This window comes from Amblyomma maculatum, chromosome 4, assembly GCF_055883805.1.
Source record: "Amblyomma maculatum isolate TAMU_Amacu chromosome 4, ASM5588380v1, whole genome shotgun sequence".
Taxonomy (NCBI): Eukaryota; Metazoa; Arthropoda; class Arachnida; order Ixodida; family Ixodidae; genus Amblyomma; species Amblyomma maculatum.
Window position 1 is genome coordinate 62,584,055 of NC_139347.1, and position 20,418 is coordinate 62,604,472.

The following is a 20,418-nucleotide window of genomic DNA, read 5'->3' on the forward strand; positions in this document are numbered from 1 at the left end:
AGCATACCTGCTTCTTCCGGTTCTCAGGTTGACCGATCTAATTAATTCACTGTAATATTTCTTTTTTTTTTTTTTGCCATGTGAAGTAAAATTTGTTCAAGATACGCTTTCACTAGTGCGCTGCAAATTGTGTGAAATGATGTCGAGTGCGCATGATGCGTTACTATTCGCGTTGCAGTTCACAGCACGAAGGTAAACGTATAAATAAAATAAAAGAACAGCATTCTACACGTCACATTACAGATGGAGAGCTGCGTCGGAAGGCACGGAGGAACTGTTGCCAACAGTCTTGTAATGACGGTGCTTGCAAACTAGTAAAATAGGAATAGTCGTCGTAGGAATGTGGTGGCCATGCTTGGCTAGAGCAGCAGACGGGGTTCGAGGAACCGGCACCGCTCCTCGGTATAGCTGTCATTGAGCAGGCTGCGTGCGTTCGCCGTCACGATTACCGCCGGGAAGCTGTAACCGGTCAGGCTAGGCCACGGGGCGTTGTTCACGGTGGGCAGGCGGCTGGACGGAAAGTCATACAACCAATACGCTTACAAAATGCTCATAGGCTATGGACCTGGTTTGTAATGGTTAATTAGATTTGAGTTTGATTTTATTATCTCGTGACGTCAATAGTTACGACAGCAACGGAAGGTAGCTGATGACCGGTAAGAGACATGATCTGTATGATCGTGATTCGGCCACATTTATTACGGCTGAATCAAGCGTATATTGCTTCCTAGTTCGCCGCCCACACGCCATAGCGCCTCCTCCTTTTCCTCTTCGTCCTCCTCTCTGTAGCGAGAACCATTTACCTGACAAGTCACTGGGTGATCCACGTAACACAACTGGCGAGAGCGGGAGCGACAGAGAGAGAGAGAGAGAGAGCAAGCGTCGGACCACCATCAGCGAAATCTGTGATCAAGGCCAGAAGCGTTACACGCTAAAAAAAGGAAAATGGTTAACTATTTCGTCGTCACAGGCATGACAGGCCTGGATTAATTAAAATAATACAAATACAAAGAATTCGAAGATAATGTAGAAGTGGTATTGAAGAAGCGTAACTTGTTGGGCCAGTTGGTGCACGGTATATGAAAATAAAATAAAAAAAAAACAGCCGAAAGGACGCGTCCACAAGAACACTAGTGGTAGTTGCTGTTATTGCTGCACGCGTTCGCATGGTGCACTTCTTGTGAACGCGTCCATTCCGGTGTTTTTTTTCCACGTATAATATAGAGAACCCACGGAAGTTACACAACACACAATAAGATTTTCTTTCCTATTCCCCACTGAATTAATATAGAAGAGCCATCCGCGTTAATGTATTCAAGAGAACTGAACAAGAGTTGAGGCGGAACCTCAATTCGCAAGCTGAGCCAACGTTTAAACAGGGGGACTTGTCTTCACCTGGCTCTTGCATTCTGTTTAGCCATCTTCTTTCCCTCATCCTACCCTGTATCCGAGCTAATGGTATTTCGTTCAGTTACTTATCTTGTGAGAAATCTACGTTTGATCATAACCAAATGAAACGGTAAGCAGAAAGCTTCCCGGCAAGACGACAATTATACCTTCTCGCTCGCCATTTTTCTTTTCTTTTTTTTTTTTTTGCTGACAAGGGAGCGCTCGCGTGTCAGCTTTACATCGATTCTATAGGGTGCTTCGCTCTGCTGGTACCATGTTTGTTCTGCTGCGGCACCCTTATGAGTAATGCTTATTTATAATAGACACACCTGACGGAGCTGTTTATTATTTTACTTCAGCTGTAGGAAAGTATTTCGCACTGTCTTACAATAGCCGCGATGACAACGCGATCGGCACGATTCCTCCGAAGCGATCATTGTTGCTGTCAGTTTTACTTTGACGCTTGTAATCGATTGGCGTCGGTATCGAGAGCCGTCCTTTTTACACAATTTCCATGTTGACCAATGCCGAGTCCCTTTCCCTATTAAAAAAAATACAACACTGACAGGCTGACGGCCATCGCGTTGCGTTTCATCTGCGGGCCCTTACCTCATGTGATCGGCCTTCGTTAGTAAGACCAAAGTGGCCGTTATTTGTATTTTACTAGCAGACAGGGGAAAAGAGGAACTTTTGGTTACTACGAAATTACAACGCCAAAGCTAGCGCCCTTCACTGGGCTTACAGTCCCCAAAGAATCTGTGGCTGCTGAGTGCTGATTTTAGGAGAGTTGACGGTACTAATTCGCATGCTTTCTCCACTGGGCTCTGAGTGCGTCACGAACTCACCCGGCCTTGGCAAACGAACTCCATATGTTGATGAGTTCCCTGCTCAGCTTGCCCCTGTCTTCTTCGTTCGACCGCAGCGCATGGTCGGAGAGGAACGTGCCCAGGGCCCGCTCCAGGTCTACGTCACCATCTCGGGTCTGGCCTTCTATTCCCGCGACTTCTACGCTGAGTGCGTGAGAGGGCAGCAAGAAGCTGCTGACGCGGTTGAACCCCCGAGACAAGAACTGGCCGTAGAAGCGCACGGGACACGCATGCAACACATCTCTTCGCAGGGTAACATCCGCGTTTTCCATTGCCGCCATGGTCGATGGCGACGTAGTCACCTCCTGCGCCGTACAAATGGAGTTAAAGTCACCGAGCAGCAGAATGTACTTATCCCCAAACGTATGCCCTAACTATCAGCTCGCTAAGGGCCCAGATGCTTTCGTCACCCGCTTTTGGGCACTCGGGCACTTTTAAAGCTAAATCCTTTAATGGCTCATGCTCGCGACCACAATCGCGTCCGTCCGTCCGTCCGTAACGCTTTAGTGTGATGACGTCATCAGTGGTTTAGTATGTCGTACCTTGAAATAAATAGTGACTTCGTCAGTGGTGTAGTATTGGTAGTATGACGTGCCTTGGAATTGATGGTGACGTAATCAATGGTGTGGTATGTCGTGCCTTGAAATTAATGATGACGTCATCAGTAGTGTAGTATGTCGTATTTGAAATAAATGATGACGGTCATCAGCGATGTATACGTCGCGCCTGGAAATTAATGAAGAAGTCATCAGTGGTGTAGTATATCTTATCTTTAATGACGTCATAAGTGGCGTAGTATGTCGTACCCTGAAATAAATGACGTCATCAGTGGTGTATTATGTCGCACCTTGAAAGTTATGATGTCATAAACAGTGTAGCATGTCGTACTTTGAAATAAATGATGACGTCATCAATGGTGAAGTATATCTAGCCTTGAAATGAGTGTGGCTATGACGTCATCACATGGTGAAGTAATCGACTGTGACTCCATGACCGGATGTGACGTCATCACGACGTGACATCACGTGAGTACACTGCGCATTCTCTGTGAGGCTTTTAAGATGTCTTAAAGCTTACTAATTACGATTGACTGGCTAACTAGATTTAACAAGTTACAAATGACTAATTAATTAACGATGACTAAATAAGTAGTTATTAAGTAATATTCATACCCTACTAATACATCATTTATTGATTAGCTATCAGTACTAAAACCATTCTAATCCTTCTGAAGATGACCGACAGTTGCCGCCGACGCACAGACGGATGCACGGACACGCCAGCGAGTCATGAGTCATAAAATGATTTCTCATTATATATAAGAGTGGTTTCCTTCATGGCATTGTTGCATGGCCTGCTCTCAAGCAGGCACCTAGGTAAAGAACTAGCGATAAGCTCTGATATCGGCTTGTGCTAGTCAAGCTTTCAAGCATTTAGATTTAGGCCACCCGCAGGGATCCATCTGTGTTATTTTGTGTAGATTATAACCAATAAAATTTCAATTATACCTGCCGTCCGCGCGGAAAGCGATGGTGATCCTTGCTGTGAAGCCTTTTAAGGCTGTTGGACTTGTCGCAACCAGGTGGCTAAATGATCTTTTTGCTGATCGCAGCGGTCAGTACATGATGCGTAGCCGCATTGGCAGAGCTTCGTTAAGAGTCAGTCTGCAAGACTGCTATGTCGAGGTCTCTCTTGAAGCTTGCGTAGTGAATGCTATGCCTGAAATTGCTCTAAACAGCGCGAAACAGAAGGCGCAAGAAAATGGAATAAATATAGGACAAACGCAGGGTGATAATTGACACTTATTTCGCATAGAAATAGGCAGAAAGAAGATAGAAGAGAAAAAAGACCTCGCGCATAGAATAAAAGAACGTCCAGAACTAGCAGAACAATAAAGATTAGGGCTAAAGACAAAGGGAAAGGCTCACTCACAATCAGCTCATTAACAAACAACTCTCTCCACAGCAAGAGCAGCCGAAGCAAGCTTCGTTTGGTTGAGCGCACAGCCCCAGGCTGCTTTCGGTGTTGCATGTGAACCGGAAGTTTGCTCTGACGTCATTCTTTATAATTACTTTTTACGTTACGTCACGTCGATTGTGGTATTTGATACCGCTCTTTTCATGTATAAATGGTATACCATTTATAATTTTTCACGTTGACATGCTATCCATAAAAAAGGCTTAGGCTCACGGACGCATCCTTTTGAACGAAAAAAAAAAAAAAACATGCCTGTGCTATTTTCTGGCCGACTAATTGCGCCTCTCTTTAAGGCATTACGTAAATAGCCATATTCCCAGTCGGAAGAAACTATAGAAAATTTTCTGTTTACACAACAAAATTTCTGTGCGGTTTATGACAATGAACCTGCTGTGAGAGCAGAAATTTCTGTGGTAACAAAAATTGGTATTAAAAATTTTGTGCTGTTACGACAGTGAACTATTACAAAATTACAAACTACAGAACAGTACTACAGAAAACTCTACAAAACTGGAGAAAGGCATTCAAAAATGTCAAACAAGTCTGACGCTACGACCGAACTATACAATATTGTAACTTATTTTTGACACGGTTCTTTTGGGTTCTTTTGTGACAGTGTTCGCATTGAATAGCAAAAAGGAGAAAACAGTGACAAAAGCGAAACGAATGTATAGAAAATGCAATTATACAAATGCGTCCGAATTGTGGTTGCGAAGCTTGACTTATCTGCGACGATATAACGTGTTGTAGCATTTATTGATTCATGTCACCTTTTGGTAGAAACGAGTGATCTCTGTCGCAGATTCTACACCCAGAAGCGTGAGAAAGGCCGTGGACATGTTGCCTCCCAGAAAGTGCGCGAAATCGTGCCACAACGCATCGGCAAGATCGTAGAGCTCGCCGTCTGTGTAGCCGACGAGTATGTCGATGCGCTGAGGCTGCGAGAGAGACGAATGCACTTTTTATCGAGACAACTCTATGAGAGAGAGAAAAAGAGATAGATAGATAGATAGATAGATAGATAGATAGATAGATAGATAGATAGATAGATAGATAGATAGATAGATAGATAGATAGATAGATAGATAGATAGATAGATAGATAGATAGATAGATAGATAGATAGATAGATAGATAGATAGATAGATAGATAGATAGATAGATAGATAGATAGATAGATAGATAGATAGATAGATAGATAGATAGATAGATAGATAGATAGATAGATAGATAGATAGATAGATAGATAGATAGATAGATAGATAGATAGATAGATAGATAGATAGATAGATAGATAGATAGATAGATAGATAGATAGATAGATAGATAGATAGATAGATAGATAGATAGATAGATAGATAGATAGATAGATAGATAGATAGATAGATAGATAGATAGATAGATAGATAGATAGATAGATAGATAGATAGATAGATAGATAGATAGATAGATAGATAGATAGATAGATAGATAGATAGATAGATAGATAGATAGATAGATAGATAGATAGATAGATAGATAGATAGATAGATAGATAGATAGATAGATAGATAGATAGATAGATAGAAAGAGAGAGAAAGAGAGAGAGAGAATAAACTTTAATTGGTTAACGGAATTGCGTGGGGGATTAAGCTGGATATTAGAACTCCATGATAGACGTCTTGTATATCAACGCTAGCCAAGTGAGGGAGCTGTTTGGAATATCAGACACTCTTCTATCACCTGTCACACTCGCTAGCGTTCGTGGCTGCTACGTTCGTGATGCAACAAGCTAATTTATAGGGCCCCCTGTAACACGAACCTCTTAAGTTTACTAAGTGCAGCCAAGCACCGCGGATGGCCCGCTAACTCTGCTGAGCATTTGCAAATCGCCGACGCCAGAGCATGACTATTTTCTTTTTTATCATATACACATTGGATCTGGTCAAAATAAACTACAAATTGTCGAAATATCGACTGACCAATTTAGTACCGCGAAAGTGTACATGTCGTATGACTACCTTAATTCTAAGAAATACCTAAAGCCAAGCAAGCTGAGAATCGAATCGTATAATTTTTCCTTCATCAAAACTTGTGTAGCATCGTGTCACGGTTGCTTGAATTTGGCTTGCTATGCTCTTGGTCATGACGCTTCCGCTGATGGCGCGATAGTTGCGTGCCATGCTCTCTAGTATTCGTAAATAGGCCGCAACCTGCACGGCTACGGAGTGTGTTAGCTCGACTGCCATGTGCAGAGGAAAGGGGGTGCTATGGAGAAGGCCTAAATTGTGGCACGCCTTTTGTGGGTGAAGGACTGTTTACAACCATCGCTGTCACGCTTTTGTCTCAGCAGAGAAAGAGAGACTCACTTGCAACTTTTAGAAAATCGAAGTTACACTTAAACTGCATTTAGTGATATGCAACTTTCGTGCTGTAGACGCATCCTCTTCACAGAACACCGCAAAGACAGCTCTAATTTTGTACAGCTTCGGAGAGCCTGTAGTGATATGAGCATATGAGAACCTCATGGCGCAATCTGACGTCAATTCCGGTTCCACGCGTGAGGCGCGTTAATTTTCACAAATACTGTGCAACGTATTCCTTAGCCTTGAACCTGAATTTTTTCAGATTTTTTTTTCTTGTCTTATTAGAGAGGTTTAGAATATAGTCACCTCAGGGAGCTTGGGGCGCATGCACAGAACGTTAGGCATGCCTGAGGTCTTGGGTTAACGCTTGTGGCGGACTCTATTTTCCGGAAACAGCATTTGTCCCAAGCCGCCTCGGGTCACTTGGGTTATGACAACATGGCGCCGTCCGACCAGGTGGCAGCTGCTTGCCTCAGCACCGATTCGTCGTTACCGGTGCACGGTGTCGTGCGTTCATGGCAAACGAAAGGCGTACGAAGCGTGTGCTATCTTTAAAGATGCCCACATCACCGAATTTTAGGGGCGAAACGCACCATATTTTATGATTGCTTCCGGATTTACCAAGCTGTTTGGCTTAGCGAGTTCAACTCGTTTGGTTTCCATGGAGATCAGGTCTCAAAGTGCGGAAGTGCGGAAGGTTCAAACGAGGTTTGCTGTCTCATCTTGGATTGGTTAACAAAACGGTTTATATCACTGGTACTTTTAAACTTGGTTCGTACAATAACAAAATTTTGAGGAATAACGTAGCGTTGTTAGTTTTTATATATTTAAAATATGTTTCATGGTTCACCAGGGCGCTGCAATAAATGAACGCGTAAAACGGAAGCCCGGCTTCGCTGCATCAGGAAAACCTTTAATATAAAGCTCTCCGATCGGCTCATACGTTGCGTCGGGGTGCGCAACTTGCTTAAGTCCCCCTGTTATAAAGCTCCCTGCTGCAGCTCTGCGGGTATTCGTCATTACGTTCTCAATGAAAAATGAAATCAGCACGTTGAGATACCAGTGAACTTCTGTGCTCGACAGACGATAAGTCCAATGCTGCTGATGACTTCTGCGAAAGAGCAGACGGTCAGAAGTAAAGCTGAAAACGAAGAGTACGATTTTGCACCAAGAAAATGATGCCGTCACACCAGCATGACGGAAGCATCTTGGCGTCAGTGACAGCTAACTTGGAGCCCATTGATGGCGCTTAGTACGTATTTCTAGACGCTAGCGTATGTATACAACCTGGACACATGCCGTTGAGGCTTTCTAATTTAAGCCAGCGTGTAAAGAGTAGGTCTACTAAGGATGAAGGCGGAGGTAGTACAGTAGACGCTGGCGCTTGTAATCCGTTATGAAGATCCGTGGAAGTATATAGGTTCCTATCGAATTACTTCTAGATACTTTGAATTGTATACGAACCGTGGATATGATTCGGCGGTCGTATGGCGTGAATCTAATCAAAGAATGGTTGTAGGACGGGAAGAAGACTGGTCTTCCGCCGGGAATAGCGCTCTCCAGGACTTCCATAGCGGTGAAGTTGCGCATGCACTTCAAGAAGAATGGCGTCGGCACGTTCGTCTCGCAGTGCAGTCGCGCGGCGGCCGTCGCCGCGTTGCTCGCGGCACTGGCGGTGTTATCTAAGTACCTGCGAACCAAGATGCGATGCGCTGAACGTAAATACACTTTCCGGTGGTATTGCACACTGCATACGAATTAGTCTAAATTGGTTCACAATTGACAGGGTCTCATGTGCCGGAAGAGTTTTGGCAGCCATTGAAATGACAGCGAGGTTGAAGTGTCCCTAAGTTTTATAGCTGTATAATATCAAACAAAAATCTGACTTGCATTTATTTCAGCAGCGCTCTTTGACGTATTAGGCCTCTTTGGGAGCTATAATATTGCGAAACATAATAAGTATAAACTAAAAAGTGTTAGTCGTTCAGGAAATGCACGCTTTTTGCGTTCACTACTTGTGCTCGCAGATAGACTCAATCTGCTGCCAGTTCCGCTAAAGACTCTGCGTTAAGTCCTTCTCTTAGAACTACATGGGATGACAAAACGGAAAAAGCTCTTAGATTGATTAAGTTCATTTCCCACCCCGGAGACAGGAATTTATATTTCGTACTGACATTTTTCCCCGAGCACTCACTAACCGCTTTGTCACAGACATGTGCCATCTGAGACGTTAAGGTTGTTTTTTTTTTCCTTTGCTTTGTATCCTACGCGGTCCTGGCAGATATAAAAACAAATGAAAGTGTTCAAATGGATCAGGGTAGAATAACAGTTATAATAAATAAGGCAGGAAAAACCATGGCCCGGGGTTGTTACGAGAAGCCTTGACCTTTGATTCCATTCCGAGTTAATCGCACAACACGCCTGTGGGCAGATCCCGACGAAATCCAGGAAACGCGTCTTTAATCCTATGGCAATTGCAAAATAAAACTCTAAGAGGATTAGAAAAGTCATATATCCTCCGACGAAATGAAGTGCGGATAAACGGTGTTATTGAGGGGGTCACAAGCGATTATACCTTTTAGCGTTGATGGGTGCTGAGAAATTTGCAGCGCAGAGGTGAAAAAAAACAACAACAACAACAGCAATTTTCGAATCAGATAGCAAAATTAGTTTTACTTCCTAAAATATGTGCGTATTTGTGTGCTTACTATATGTACTTGAAGGCGCTGCGATCTCTGTTTAATGCAATTGAATCCACGACTGTAAAATGCGCTCGCACTAACAGCTGGTTGACAGTTCCACTTTGAAGGGAGGGTGAACAGTGGCCAGACATGCTTAGACACGTTCGGTAACATCTTCGCCTTAAAAAATTGAGTTGATATTTAAAGGCTGTTTCTATTGTAAACCTAGTAGAATTCTGCAAAATATGATGCAAAAGTTTCGAAAGCGTTTTAAAATACTGTTATGTAACGTTTTCTACTTTCATTTTCTGCCGAAGGAAGATGTATAAATATTTTCATAGAGATACCCCTGAAACGTTTTTCAGTGTTCTATATACGTCAGGCTTTATGTTTTGAACCAAAACAATATTGTTGCGGGGCGGCAAGCTGATGATGAAAGGAGAGAACATGACCGAGGGCGATGGTAGATGACGTTTAATGAATGATCGCGAGCCTAGCGCGAGCGCGCCTGCCCACGCCATTGTCCGCTTCTTCTTCTTCGCCCGTAACAATATTAATCGCTCTAATCATTGCTTTTTGAAAAAGATCTACATAACGGATGCTCAAATTTTAACCGTTTTCCGCGGTGAAAACGTGTCAAGAAAAAATAATAATTGTGACACCGCATTTTATTTGGTTAGCAATGTTCTGTCAGCATTCAGAAACAAGTCGCAAAAATAGTTTTAGTAACTTTAACTGATGCATAAAAAAATATTCCTTTTGTCAGTATAAAAGGTATTTTGAGAAATTGCGACTCGAAGATTTACCTTCAGTCAAGCTGTCCTAAAATGCCCCTGATACGTTGTGCTTACCATTGTTTTCATTGAACTGCCTGGTAAAACATTTTCTTTTACTTGTCTTTACCTTCCTTTGCTTCTTGCTTTCAGCAGAGGCTTTCTTATTCTAAATCGCTTGACACTTTGGGACTTGTTTCGTGTACTCCTTTCCGCGAAATTAAAGCTTCTTAGTGGATTACGAGAAAATCAAGACGTTGCAGCTTGCACAGTATAGTTACCACACAACACCTGCGACACTGCTAAAAGGCATTGATTTACGCGCGCTAAAGCAGAACGACCGAATGCCGACCAGACGCACCAGACGTAAAGAAACATTTCGCGCCAAAAGCGCGTTTCATGATGCTAACGCAGCGCCTTTGCGGCGTTACAAAAGACACCGACGAAGTTCTTTATGTTAGTTCTAAAAATCTATTGAAGTAAAAGCTTTTATGCGTCGCTAAATCAAGAATAACAACGGAAACATCACTACTCGTCACACAAAACATGCGGTGAGTAGGCGAGGCCACGGGGGTGAGGACGTGTTTGGCGCCATTATTAAATGACTTCTGGTACGTATCTGAGGATTATATGTGGTGGAAACATTTTCTAAGAATGCTGGCACATTTCGACATTGAAACTGAAAAGCGAAATTTTAGGTCGATTTTTTTCCCCCTTTTTAAGACGTAATAAACCTTTTCTAGACTCATGGCGAAGCTCGCGTTCGTCCGCTGGACGTGTCCCCCTGGTGTGTCTGCCGTAGGAAAGTGAAGAAAAAATCTTCGTCCACCGACTCCCAGCCGAGCGCGCTTACCAAGGAAGTCATTGCGCGGTAAGCTATAAAACTCGTAGATCCAGCACCTAACTGGCTCCCGCAGATCCAAACATATTGATAGAATTTTAATCTTGTTGCTGCAGGGAAATATGGTTCAGGGTTATTGTTTAAATATTTTATATTTTATGTACGATTAAAGAATACTGCACACTGGCCTGGCGAGAAGCCGATCATAATTCTGCTCCAGGATGATGGTATCGGTGAGAATGACGATACAGTTAGTGATAATGATGATAGTTGCAATGATAATGGAGTTAGTGATAATGATACTGATGAAAGCAGGGATAATAATGACGATGCAGTTAGTGAAAACAGTCCTATAAAGTGGCGCAGTCTTGTAATTTGTTTCTCCCGGAAGAAGAAGAAAATAATTGTATAAATATTCTTTCTTTATTATAGCGCTTATGGTGCAAAGGCTGAAATACCCCTATTTTTCTTTTTTTTTTTCTCTTTCTTTCGCAGCACTTTGTATTGACAAATGAAGTTTATTATGTCACTCTGACAGCGTACTTTGTCCTCGTTTTGTTCTCTTGCCAGCTGCGAATGTTTTGTATTGTATTTCCACTCTGATAAAAAATATAATTCTTGGATTGCTGTACGTGCGAATAAAAGTCGATACGAATAACGAATAGACCCAATTTTGACCATATTAGCGATATAGCAGTACAGGTGCCAAATGTACGTAGATATGAAATAACTTATTAAGTCACTGAACCTCGTTCCATATTGGATTCGCCCCGTGTGGTTCCATTGCAGAATATATTGGACAATTTATCCGATTCTTCGGGCCTCGGCAGGATATTATAGGGCCTTGTTTTCTCACAAACCCAGTCGCGGTTAAATATCCGACTCCTTTAAAATGAATGACGTCAAGGTTCACAACCAACATGTACATTTAGTTGACATTTTCGGTGTCATATAGCCCAGCTGACAGTTGAAATCAATGTCCAGAGAGTGAGTGGAAATGCAGTAGACTTAAAATTGGTTGAAAATACGCTCCCGTAGCACAATAACGCTCAATAAGGAGCACCCATTTTTGCCATGTAGATGCTCGCACGATCTATAAAAAACATCTAGAGTGATAATGAATGTGTACAAGAGAAATAATAAGAAAAAAAAAAAACAAGATACTTTCCTGTATTCAACTGACAGCTGCACCGTTAGAGAGAAAATATCAAATGTAATAGGGACTGCGTGAAAGCTGAATTTCATTATAGACTGAGCTTGACTTTACGGGCGAAAGCAATGACCCTTATTAATCCAAAGTTTAAACTGGAAGTACAGAGTCTTACTTGTAATTTTGAATTGACGCCCGCTGTCCAGGCTACGAGCAGATAAGCATTTTTCGCAGCTGTGTAACATTTTAGGCATTGCTTCTATAGGGGCCCCATACAAAACCAATTTAGACATGATATGAGCGGGATACAGACAGGCATAAACGGAGTGCTTTCTGTTTTTCGGCGTTAGCAGGCCTTGAAGCATAAAATGGTTATTTGCAAAATAGGTATATATACGCCGGATTCCCGAAGGATATCAAGTAAGAGCCGGTGATGGGGCACAGAGTTCGAACCTGCTGTGGCAGCCTCTCGACACTGGCGAGACGAATTCGAGACGAGGGTTTTCATATCATGTTCAGATTCTTTTGTTTACCTAGTGAATGGTGTCTCATTGATGAGAATGGCGCTGGTGACGTTAAAGACCGGCCGGTTGTGGAGCAGGTAACCGACTGCCGCGGCCCCGGCGTTGTGGCCAAATGCCACGACGTTAGCTGCATCACCGCAAAAGTACTGGACATATCTGCAGGATATCGAAAGGAAGAACAGTGAACTGAGCAATAATTTATCTTATTTACTTATTTACCAACTAATAAGATGCTCAGCGTTATGCGACCGGATTTATCGATCAGTGTGTAAATTGCTCTGACTTTGTTGGCAAACGTTAACGGAACGGTTATGACAAGCGTTGGTAATATCTTCTAGTGTTTCCGCTGTGAGATTACGCGTGGAAAAAAAAAAAATCTTAGGAGAGCTCAGCTTTTGACGGTGAAACTGAAGGCGTGAGGCTTTTACTGTCCTCCGAAAGCTTCCCTGCGCATAATATTTCACTAATCTATCTTCACCGGGCCACTAATAAACCTTTCTGCATTTTGAGTGCTGAGCCACCTTGCGAATTTAGGGGGTACAACATAGAATATTCTAGGAGGGAAGAGAAGGGGGGGGAGGGGGGGGGGGGGGCGTAGGTTATGTTGTGAGTATCTTGCAGCAGCAATCCTTTGGGCGGAAGTGGTTGCTGCGACGTGGCTATCTTATCAATCTTTATTTTTTCAACTCCTTTCTGTCTACGAGACAATGATTCCGAATTTTGAAAGCATTTGCCAGTTTTGAATAGGGCATTGTTTTCTGGTTGTTTCCTTTGTTACCATGTGACCTTGATGAGTCTTCTCCCAATGCCTCTGCGGCGAAAGCGAAGCAACACAAGAAGCCGTGTCAGCGATGGCACCGGTGCAGCATCTCGTTGACTTGCAAGGCCAAAAAGATGTATTGTGGTACCCAACCGAAACTTCGAATTCAGTGCAGTTCTGGCCAAACTAAGTCTTGGTGATTATTACTGATGGAGTAGTTGATAAAGCTCCACAGACTTTCTACAATAGAACTCCATTCTTTCGCCTAATTTCGACGCCAGTGTTGATACAAACAAGACGAGATGGCGCCCTTGGCTTCACTACTGGAAACAGTGGCTTATTTTGCTTTTCTTATTTTAACTTATTTTATTGCTTCTTCGTTGCCGCAGACGATGCGAACACCCGACAAGTTCTCATCGATGTATGCAAATGCGCATGCTGCAGCTGTAGCTCAGCTTTCTTATTCGCTTCTTTGCAGGCTGCCGATAAAGCTAAGACATGGGACTCGCGTGATAGTACTAAAGATTAAAAAGTGTGCATCTAGGACGGAATGGTTAACATTTTCGATGACCTTGGCAATTTACATGAACGAGATAAGAACTTTTTGGACCATTTAATCATATGAACACGCCGCTATCACTTAGACAAGCCTTCAAAAAATATTTTGCTGTACAAACATTTATATCTACTACGACGTAGCAAATGCAAAAAAAAAAAAAAATAGCAGGCTGCAGGGGGTGGATAAAACATTTTTTACACGAAGTACAAAATATGAGACTTTGTAAGAAAAATTTATGACTATCTAATGATTGTCCTCCCTTAGTGCGCGGGAGGAAAAGAGAATGCGCCTTAAAAATTGGTTAGGTTACAAACATTTGTGTCCTAACGTGTGCCATACGTTCGGCTTGCGCACGAAGAAGCGTTTGATAAGTTGTAGTTAAGACTGATTGAGGAAATTCTAATCAGTTGTTCCATGTCACTGGCATATCGGATGATGTCTTACTCTCTCCTGTTTACTCATCCCAATCAGTGCTCTTGCATAAAGACACATAGCAAGCTAACGGTAACTGAAACAAAATAGTGCCTCTAAATGCCTCCCACCAACAACCTGACCATTTTCTTTCACAAGCACCAGCCACGAAGGACCGTTTTCAGTTCAAACAGGTTTCAGACAGAGGCAATTTTGCTTTTGGATAAAAAAATACTTCACCAAGACAACTGACAGGGAGGAGGTACGAGTTGCTTTTATGTACCTCTCTTTCTGTATTTTTTTTTCTACTGGGGAATGTGGCTGGCAAAATGCTTTTTCTTTATATAAGCGTTGGTTATGCGACGAAATTCACCGCTAATATCAGTTTAGGTACCTGCAGGTGCGGTAAATAGAGAACCGAGAACGCCGGCTGTTGTGTAATGCAGAATGAAGTTACGAATGCTTAAGTGTTTCGTGTAAGCTACTGATTTGAGCTCGCTCATAACGCCAATATGTAATACTGAAGACAGTTTCACGTTTCATCATGGGCTGGTGGCATGCTGAGGAATGCGCCAAACCATCAGTATTGTTGCTATTCTGTTTGAAGCACTTGTAGACTTTTCCGTTTCACAGGAAAATTCACATTACTTGATCATTTGTTAGTAGAGCGTTTCCGCACTTCTGACTCGCGGTTAAAATGTGAAAGCTCCACTGCATATGGTCACACGCTCCACAGAAGCAACGAAAAAAAAAAACATGTTACAATATTAATGAACAGCACCGCATAGAAGAATGCTGCGCCTCCTCAACTCTCAGTGAAATAATGTTTAATCATTACTGCAACACAGGGGCGCTTGAATTTTGATAGGCTTTGACCATGATAGGCCATGGGTGACTGCACTGTTACTTTACAACTTTATATTTTTTACTCCAACTTATGCAATGCTCATTGGACAGCCATATTGGACTCATTGGAGAGCGCCTGAAGTTTCTGTTTCAGTTATTACATAACCACTACAAAATAGACTGGGAAAAATACATAACCTTTTCAGAATCGCGACCATCTCGGCACAAACACTCGTACACACTAGCAGAGTACATCTGTCGCAATGACACATTCAAGCATTCCTTCTTTCCTCTCGCTATCAGTGAATGGTGTAGCTTAGATCATCGCAATACTAGCGTGCAATCTCTATCTTCATTCATATCAGAAGTAGATCATTTAACAAATTCATAATAGCGTTGCAAGAGCCGTACCTGCTACCTGTTGATAGGAATACGGTCACGTGTACAATTTTGTGATTTACGCGATGTGCACTGCATTGTGAAGTTGTTTTTTTATTGCTAATCCTTTTGCTTTGTACGCGATTTTAGTCCATGTAATGACGTGTACTTGTATGTCCTGTTGTGCTGCCCGTGAAAGATATGTATATATGTTCTGCTCGAAATGTACTAAAAGACCCCTGCTATGGTCTTGGAAGAAGACTGGCAGTATTGTAAATAAATAAACAATACTTTTGCGCAAATTGTTAACTTGGAACTAAATTTTGGAATAGGATTTTGCTTACATTAGCTCAAAGAAAAGCTCAAAGAACGAGCTTATAAAGCATTGGTGAATTCCAGTGGGATGTCAACACGATAGTGTGCGGGGAGTTCAGGCGCTCAGTCCTTGCCTGAACTCTCCCCTCCTCGCACCGCAGGTCTGTTTTTTCATTAACATTTCACGTCAATCATCTTCTTTCACAGTTGCACGGCTGGCTATGTAAGTACCAGACACGAAGCTGCTTCCGCACGCTCATCATTCTTGTGACAACAGGTGCTTTGCCAATCGCATCGTTTGTTTCTGTAACTACTGGATGCATATGCCTACGTGAAATTTTGGTGTCAAGGCAGACGCCTTGCGTCAACTCCCGTGTCAAACCATCATGTGACCTGTGGCGTACTGGTGAAACCTAATTTGCTGTGAGGAGTGTGGCGTTGCCGACCCATTCATTAAATCCTCATTCAGCGTGACACCGACAGGCTTCATTAACAAGATTAATTCTAATCTAGTAAAATCGGTACTTTCAGCAGCCTTTATACAAAGAACAAGGGACAAGTACGGACCTCGTAGAGCTGCTTTGAGTAGGCTTTTTATTTCTTTCAATCAACACAGAGTTCGACCTTGAGTAACATGTTGGTCGGAAGACAAACATCTGCCTGTCGTCTCTGAGTGTCAATTTCTGCCAAGATGTTCACTTCTCAGCTGTGGGAAACCCCACAAAATTGAGCGCGATCGTGTCAGTATTTAAGCGCCGAACCTGATGTGCCAATAATGTAGATCGTGGAACCACGTTCTTGTTGCTTCTGAAGCGGTTTTCATTCATCGCTAGGAGTAAGGGCATCTCGACATGCTTGACGCATACGCACGTCTTCGTCCAGTTCATGGCTAGGACGAGGTCGGCGAGGCCCATGTTGCCAGGTGCATCGGGAGGCGCGTTCAGAAAGCCCATAACTCCGAGTCGGTAGCGGGGTGCCACGACCACGACGTCGCCGAGCGCGGCCAGGCAGCGGCCTTCGTTCTCGACACTCGACCGCTGGAAGAAGTGACCGTGTACCACGAAGATCACCGGCCGCTGCTCGGAGGACGTGCAGTCGCCTGGGCGCTTCCAGATACTCAACGTGAGGCAGTCTTCGCGTCCGCTGTACCTGGAAGGTGTGCCGCTCCTGGAATCTGTTGAGAGGCAAGAAAAAGATAGAAACTGAGGATCGAATTTACATCTTAAACGTTCGCCTTATAGCGTTCATGTTTCTGCTGAAAGTCTAAAAAGGGAAGGAAAAAAATGGAATGAGGCATCCGAACTTTGTGCTTTGTAGACGCTTAGACATGGTGATCCAGTCCACGTTGTATATGAGCATACAGTTTGCGTTGATGCTAAGAATGTTAAATAAATGAGCTGTATTCAGTTGAATACTGTCGTATACAGCCTTATGTCCGCTACCGCAACGTGGGCCTATGAGCATACCGTTTGCGTTGGGTCTAAGAATAAAAAATAAAGGAGCTGTATTCAGTTGAATACTGTCGTATTCAGCCTTATGTCCATTAGTGCAACGTGGGCCAGCTCTCTTTCCCTCTTTCCGAAACGTAAACATCATCCTCGCGCACAGAAACCGATGCAGATTACTTCTACATCTTTCCCGATTTGTGGAACTAGTGTATCCAGCCACAGCCTCGAATTTGCGGTAGGATTTACGCAAAATTGTTCTTACACACCGCTCGTTTCTTCTTGCCACAGAGTGATAGGCTCTATAGCAGCAGATCACCACGTACGGAGCACAACACTGCCAAATGTAGATGCGTGCGGAAAATATGTTGCTGAGGGAGCCATTCAGCTCGAAGCTCTGTTGTCAAAGCGATGGGGACGCATCTCTTTAAATCTAAAGGCATTGGTTGTTCTCTATACAGTGCTTCTCCACTTGTTTATTCCTTGATAACGTGCTGTCATTTTCATTCGGAATGGAGCTAATATTCAAGACAGGAGGACCCTTAATCGAAGATTGCGCAGAAAACAGTGCCTGCGCACTGTTTACAGTAACGAGACCATAGAAAGCCTGAAGCGCTACACGTCACAGCTGATGGTGGGCGATAGCAAAAAGAAGAATAGAAAGGCTTAAAAATCCCCTTAGGTTTGCTCGCGGGAGGCATGCAGAAGCTGCGGAGCCAATATCACTGCATTCGCTATAAGACCACACGACCGCTCGTTGTACAGTGCTGTCCACTGTTAAAGGAAATATGAGACCGCGTGGCCGTGGTGCTTTGTAAAGCGCTACAGCGAGAGCCGGCGACAAGCGATTGCACAAGGCACATGCGCAGTAAGTACTGCTGGCTATTCTTCCAGAGCATGCACATAGTGTCAATTCTCGCCATTTGTCGACGGCAGCGCCTTGCGAAGCGTGCAGGCCATGTGACTGTACGTCCTCTTTAACAGTGAACCGTACTGTACAAGTGTGACAAGGGAAACTCCAATGTTCTGACCGTTTCGATATGCCCTGTGGCTGAGCTGGATGCATGCAGGGGGTGCCTGCTTGCCATCGTAGGCAGCCTCGCTGTCCTCCTTGATCGCTCTGGGGTCGCGGAAGCGTAGCTCGCCATGGGGTGGCTCGGCGAAAGGCACGCCGCGGAAAGCGTGCACCGCGTGTCCCTCGCAGCTCATGGCAGAGCCGTGCACGATGCCGAATGGGCCCTGCACGTAGACTCCTTCGTGCTTGGGTGACAGGAACCGGGCAATGATGAGCGTTGCCACGGCCACCGTTAGCATAAGGGCCACGCAGCACGCCAGATACGCCGGCCTGGCCCTGCATTGGTGAATAATATAACCGGTTTCTTGTTAACTATGCATCTTAAACGACTGCTTGCAAAATATACCAGCTTGCTTTCACAGTTGGGGCTTGCTCGGACACGGCTGAGCTTCGCAGTGTGCAGCTAGCACTATATAAACCGGCAAAATCAAAGGCGGCTTGCTTTTCAATGGAGGTGATAAGACGAGTCGCCAGTGAATATTAGTGCGCGGATGTCAGTGCCCGTTTAAATAAATTCAGGTGGCCCATATTTCCGGAGTCCTCCACTAAGGCGTCTTTCATAGCCTGAGTCGCTTTGGAAAGGTAAAACCTATAACATATGCAAAACAAAACAAACTAATCCAATCTGAAACTCGCATAGTGCAATGATAGATACAATCTATACGCGGTGGGATGCTGATATAAGTCACCTCATTGAAGATCGATTCGCTCAGGTTTTGGCCTCTTTTTACATAGTTGCTCAAGAGTTAGGATATGTGGGCGTTGTTCCACTAAAGCGGGCTCTGTTGAGGCCATCATAAAACAAAGAATTGGGGATACGCTTAAGATTCGCATTTTAAGCAATTCTCAGGACAGCGTTAAGACTTCCGTCTGCCGGCTCCTCTCGCTGATCCCGTTTTCGTCCATTCGCTTTCCTACTCTTAATTTTGTTTGTACATGATTTTATTACTCCACACACACTGATAGGAAACGGTCGTCAGAAACCATTTATGTGAAACACCAGCCGACATAGACTTAAATTCCCGCTGTAACCAAGCCATACGGACGTGCCTTAAGGGCACTCGTGTCTCTACCGGGATATAACGGTCCCTACCACCACAAACGTGAAGTCCGAATTGGCAACGCCTATCACCTCGGCTATGTCATTATGGTCTCGTGACGTGAAACAACCTGATCATCAATCAGGACATGGTTATGTCACCTGCCATCTATACCACTCACATTTCGCTCACAACCCCAAAGCTGAACCCGTTGCCGACAACTCTGATACGCCGATGAGGGCTTTCCTGGAGAAGGGAGTCTTTAAAGATATCGCGGTAATAAAATGATGACAGGACGGAACCCTAAGCTTCCTTTAGTTTCAGTAGATTAATCTGAAAGACTTAACATCCTGAGGATGTATTATCAGGACTTCGATTCTCAGCAGCGGTAACCAGAGGATGATATAAACTCAGGACCGTTACCTGGTATGTAGTTCTCCGCTCGCCTTCTTCGCGTACAAACTCCAGAAGCTCTGCATGGAGGCCGTCGGAATGTGGTGTCCCTGCGTGACGGGCGAGTCGGGGTTTGTGGCGATTGCGCTGCTGGCCGGCACGCCCATCGGATCGGGCGTGTCCTCGAAGTACCCGAGCTGGATGCGGGCCTTAATAGCTGCCAGCTCGGGGTCCGTGTTCTGCGTGGTCTCTGCGGTCGCCAACGGCGGCATCTTCGAACCGCTTCGCCCGGGCATTCTCGCTTCTTCTGAGGTCCGGAGCTTGCCACGTGCCTCTGGGTCGTGCTCTTTAGAATCACCTCCTCTTCGTCGGCAGATAAGCAGGTCTTTCATGAAGGTTGATTACGAGGTAGAGAACCTCATTTGATAATTAGTGTTTTCAGCTAGTATGGTGTATTTGGCTCCCAGTTTCCCCTCTAGGTGTAGCTGTTAATATTAAGTTTGATTAAAATAAGTATTCCACTAAATTTTTTGGTAAAATCAACCGCTAGGTGAGAACCCAGGGAAGAAGTTTCGCTTATGATATCTGCATGACACTGAACACAAATAAAACATGACACGAGGAGAACGCGCCCCACCATCAGATGCCAAC

The 20,418-nt window shown here is 44.0% G+C and overlaps 2 protein-coding genes across 2 annotated transcripts; both read right to left on the bottom strand.

Annotated features, from left to right (window-relative positions):
• Positions 1 to 359: 359 nt before the first annotated feature.
• Positions 360 to 2,536, bottom strand: LOC146191229 (uncharacterized). The gene is made up of 2 exons (XM_084600287.1): positions 2,235 to 2,536; positions 360 to 510 (listed from the first exon to the last, which is right to left on the bottom strand). Exons 1-2 carry the CDS (start codon positions 2,534 to 2,536, stop codon positions 360 to 362), a joined length of 453 nt encoding a protein of 150 aa, XP_084456413.1.
• Positions 2,537 to 4,993: 2,457 nt separating this feature from the next.
• Positions 4,994 to 20,039, bottom strand: LOC146191230 (acetylcholinesterase-like). The gene is made up of 6 exons (XM_084600288.1): positions 19,798 to 20,039; positions 18,291 to 18,610; positions 16,685 to 16,988; positions 12,555 to 12,701; positions 8,041 to 8,266; positions 4,994 to 5,170 (listed from the first exon to the last, which is right to left on the bottom strand). The coding sequence occupies exons 1-6, from the start codon at positions 20,037 to 20,039 to the stop codon at positions 4,994 to 4,996; spliced, it is 1,416 nt and encodes a 471-aa protein (XP_084456414.1).
• Positions 20,040 to 20,418: the final 379 nt, after the last annotated feature.

What these genes read in the sequence shown, in the direction of transcription:
- LOC146191230 (XM_084600288.1), bottom strand. Translation starts at nt 20,039, where the DNA reads ATGCCGCCGTTGGCGACCGCAGAGACCACGCAGAACACGGACCCCGAG. An exon ending in AGCGGAGAACTACATACCAG is followed by an intron (nt 18,611 to 19,797) that starts GTAACGGTCCTG and finishes TCACCAATGCAG; the next exon opens with GGCCAGGCCGGCGTATCTGG. An exon ending in ACCGCCGAATCATATCCACG is followed by an intron (nt 5,171 to 8,040) that starts GTTCGTATACAA and finishes TCTCTCTCGCAG; the next exon opens with CCTCAGCGCATCGACATACT.
- LOC146191229 (XM_084600287.1), bottom strand. Translation starts at nt 2,536, where the DNA reads ATGGCGGCAATGGAAAACGCGGATGTTACCCTGCGAAGAGATGTGTTG. An exon ending in AGTTCGTTTGCCAAGGCCGG is followed by an intron (nt 511 to 2,234) that starts GTGAGTTCGTGA and finishes CTTTCCGTCCAG; the next exon opens with CCGCCTGCCCACCGTGAACA.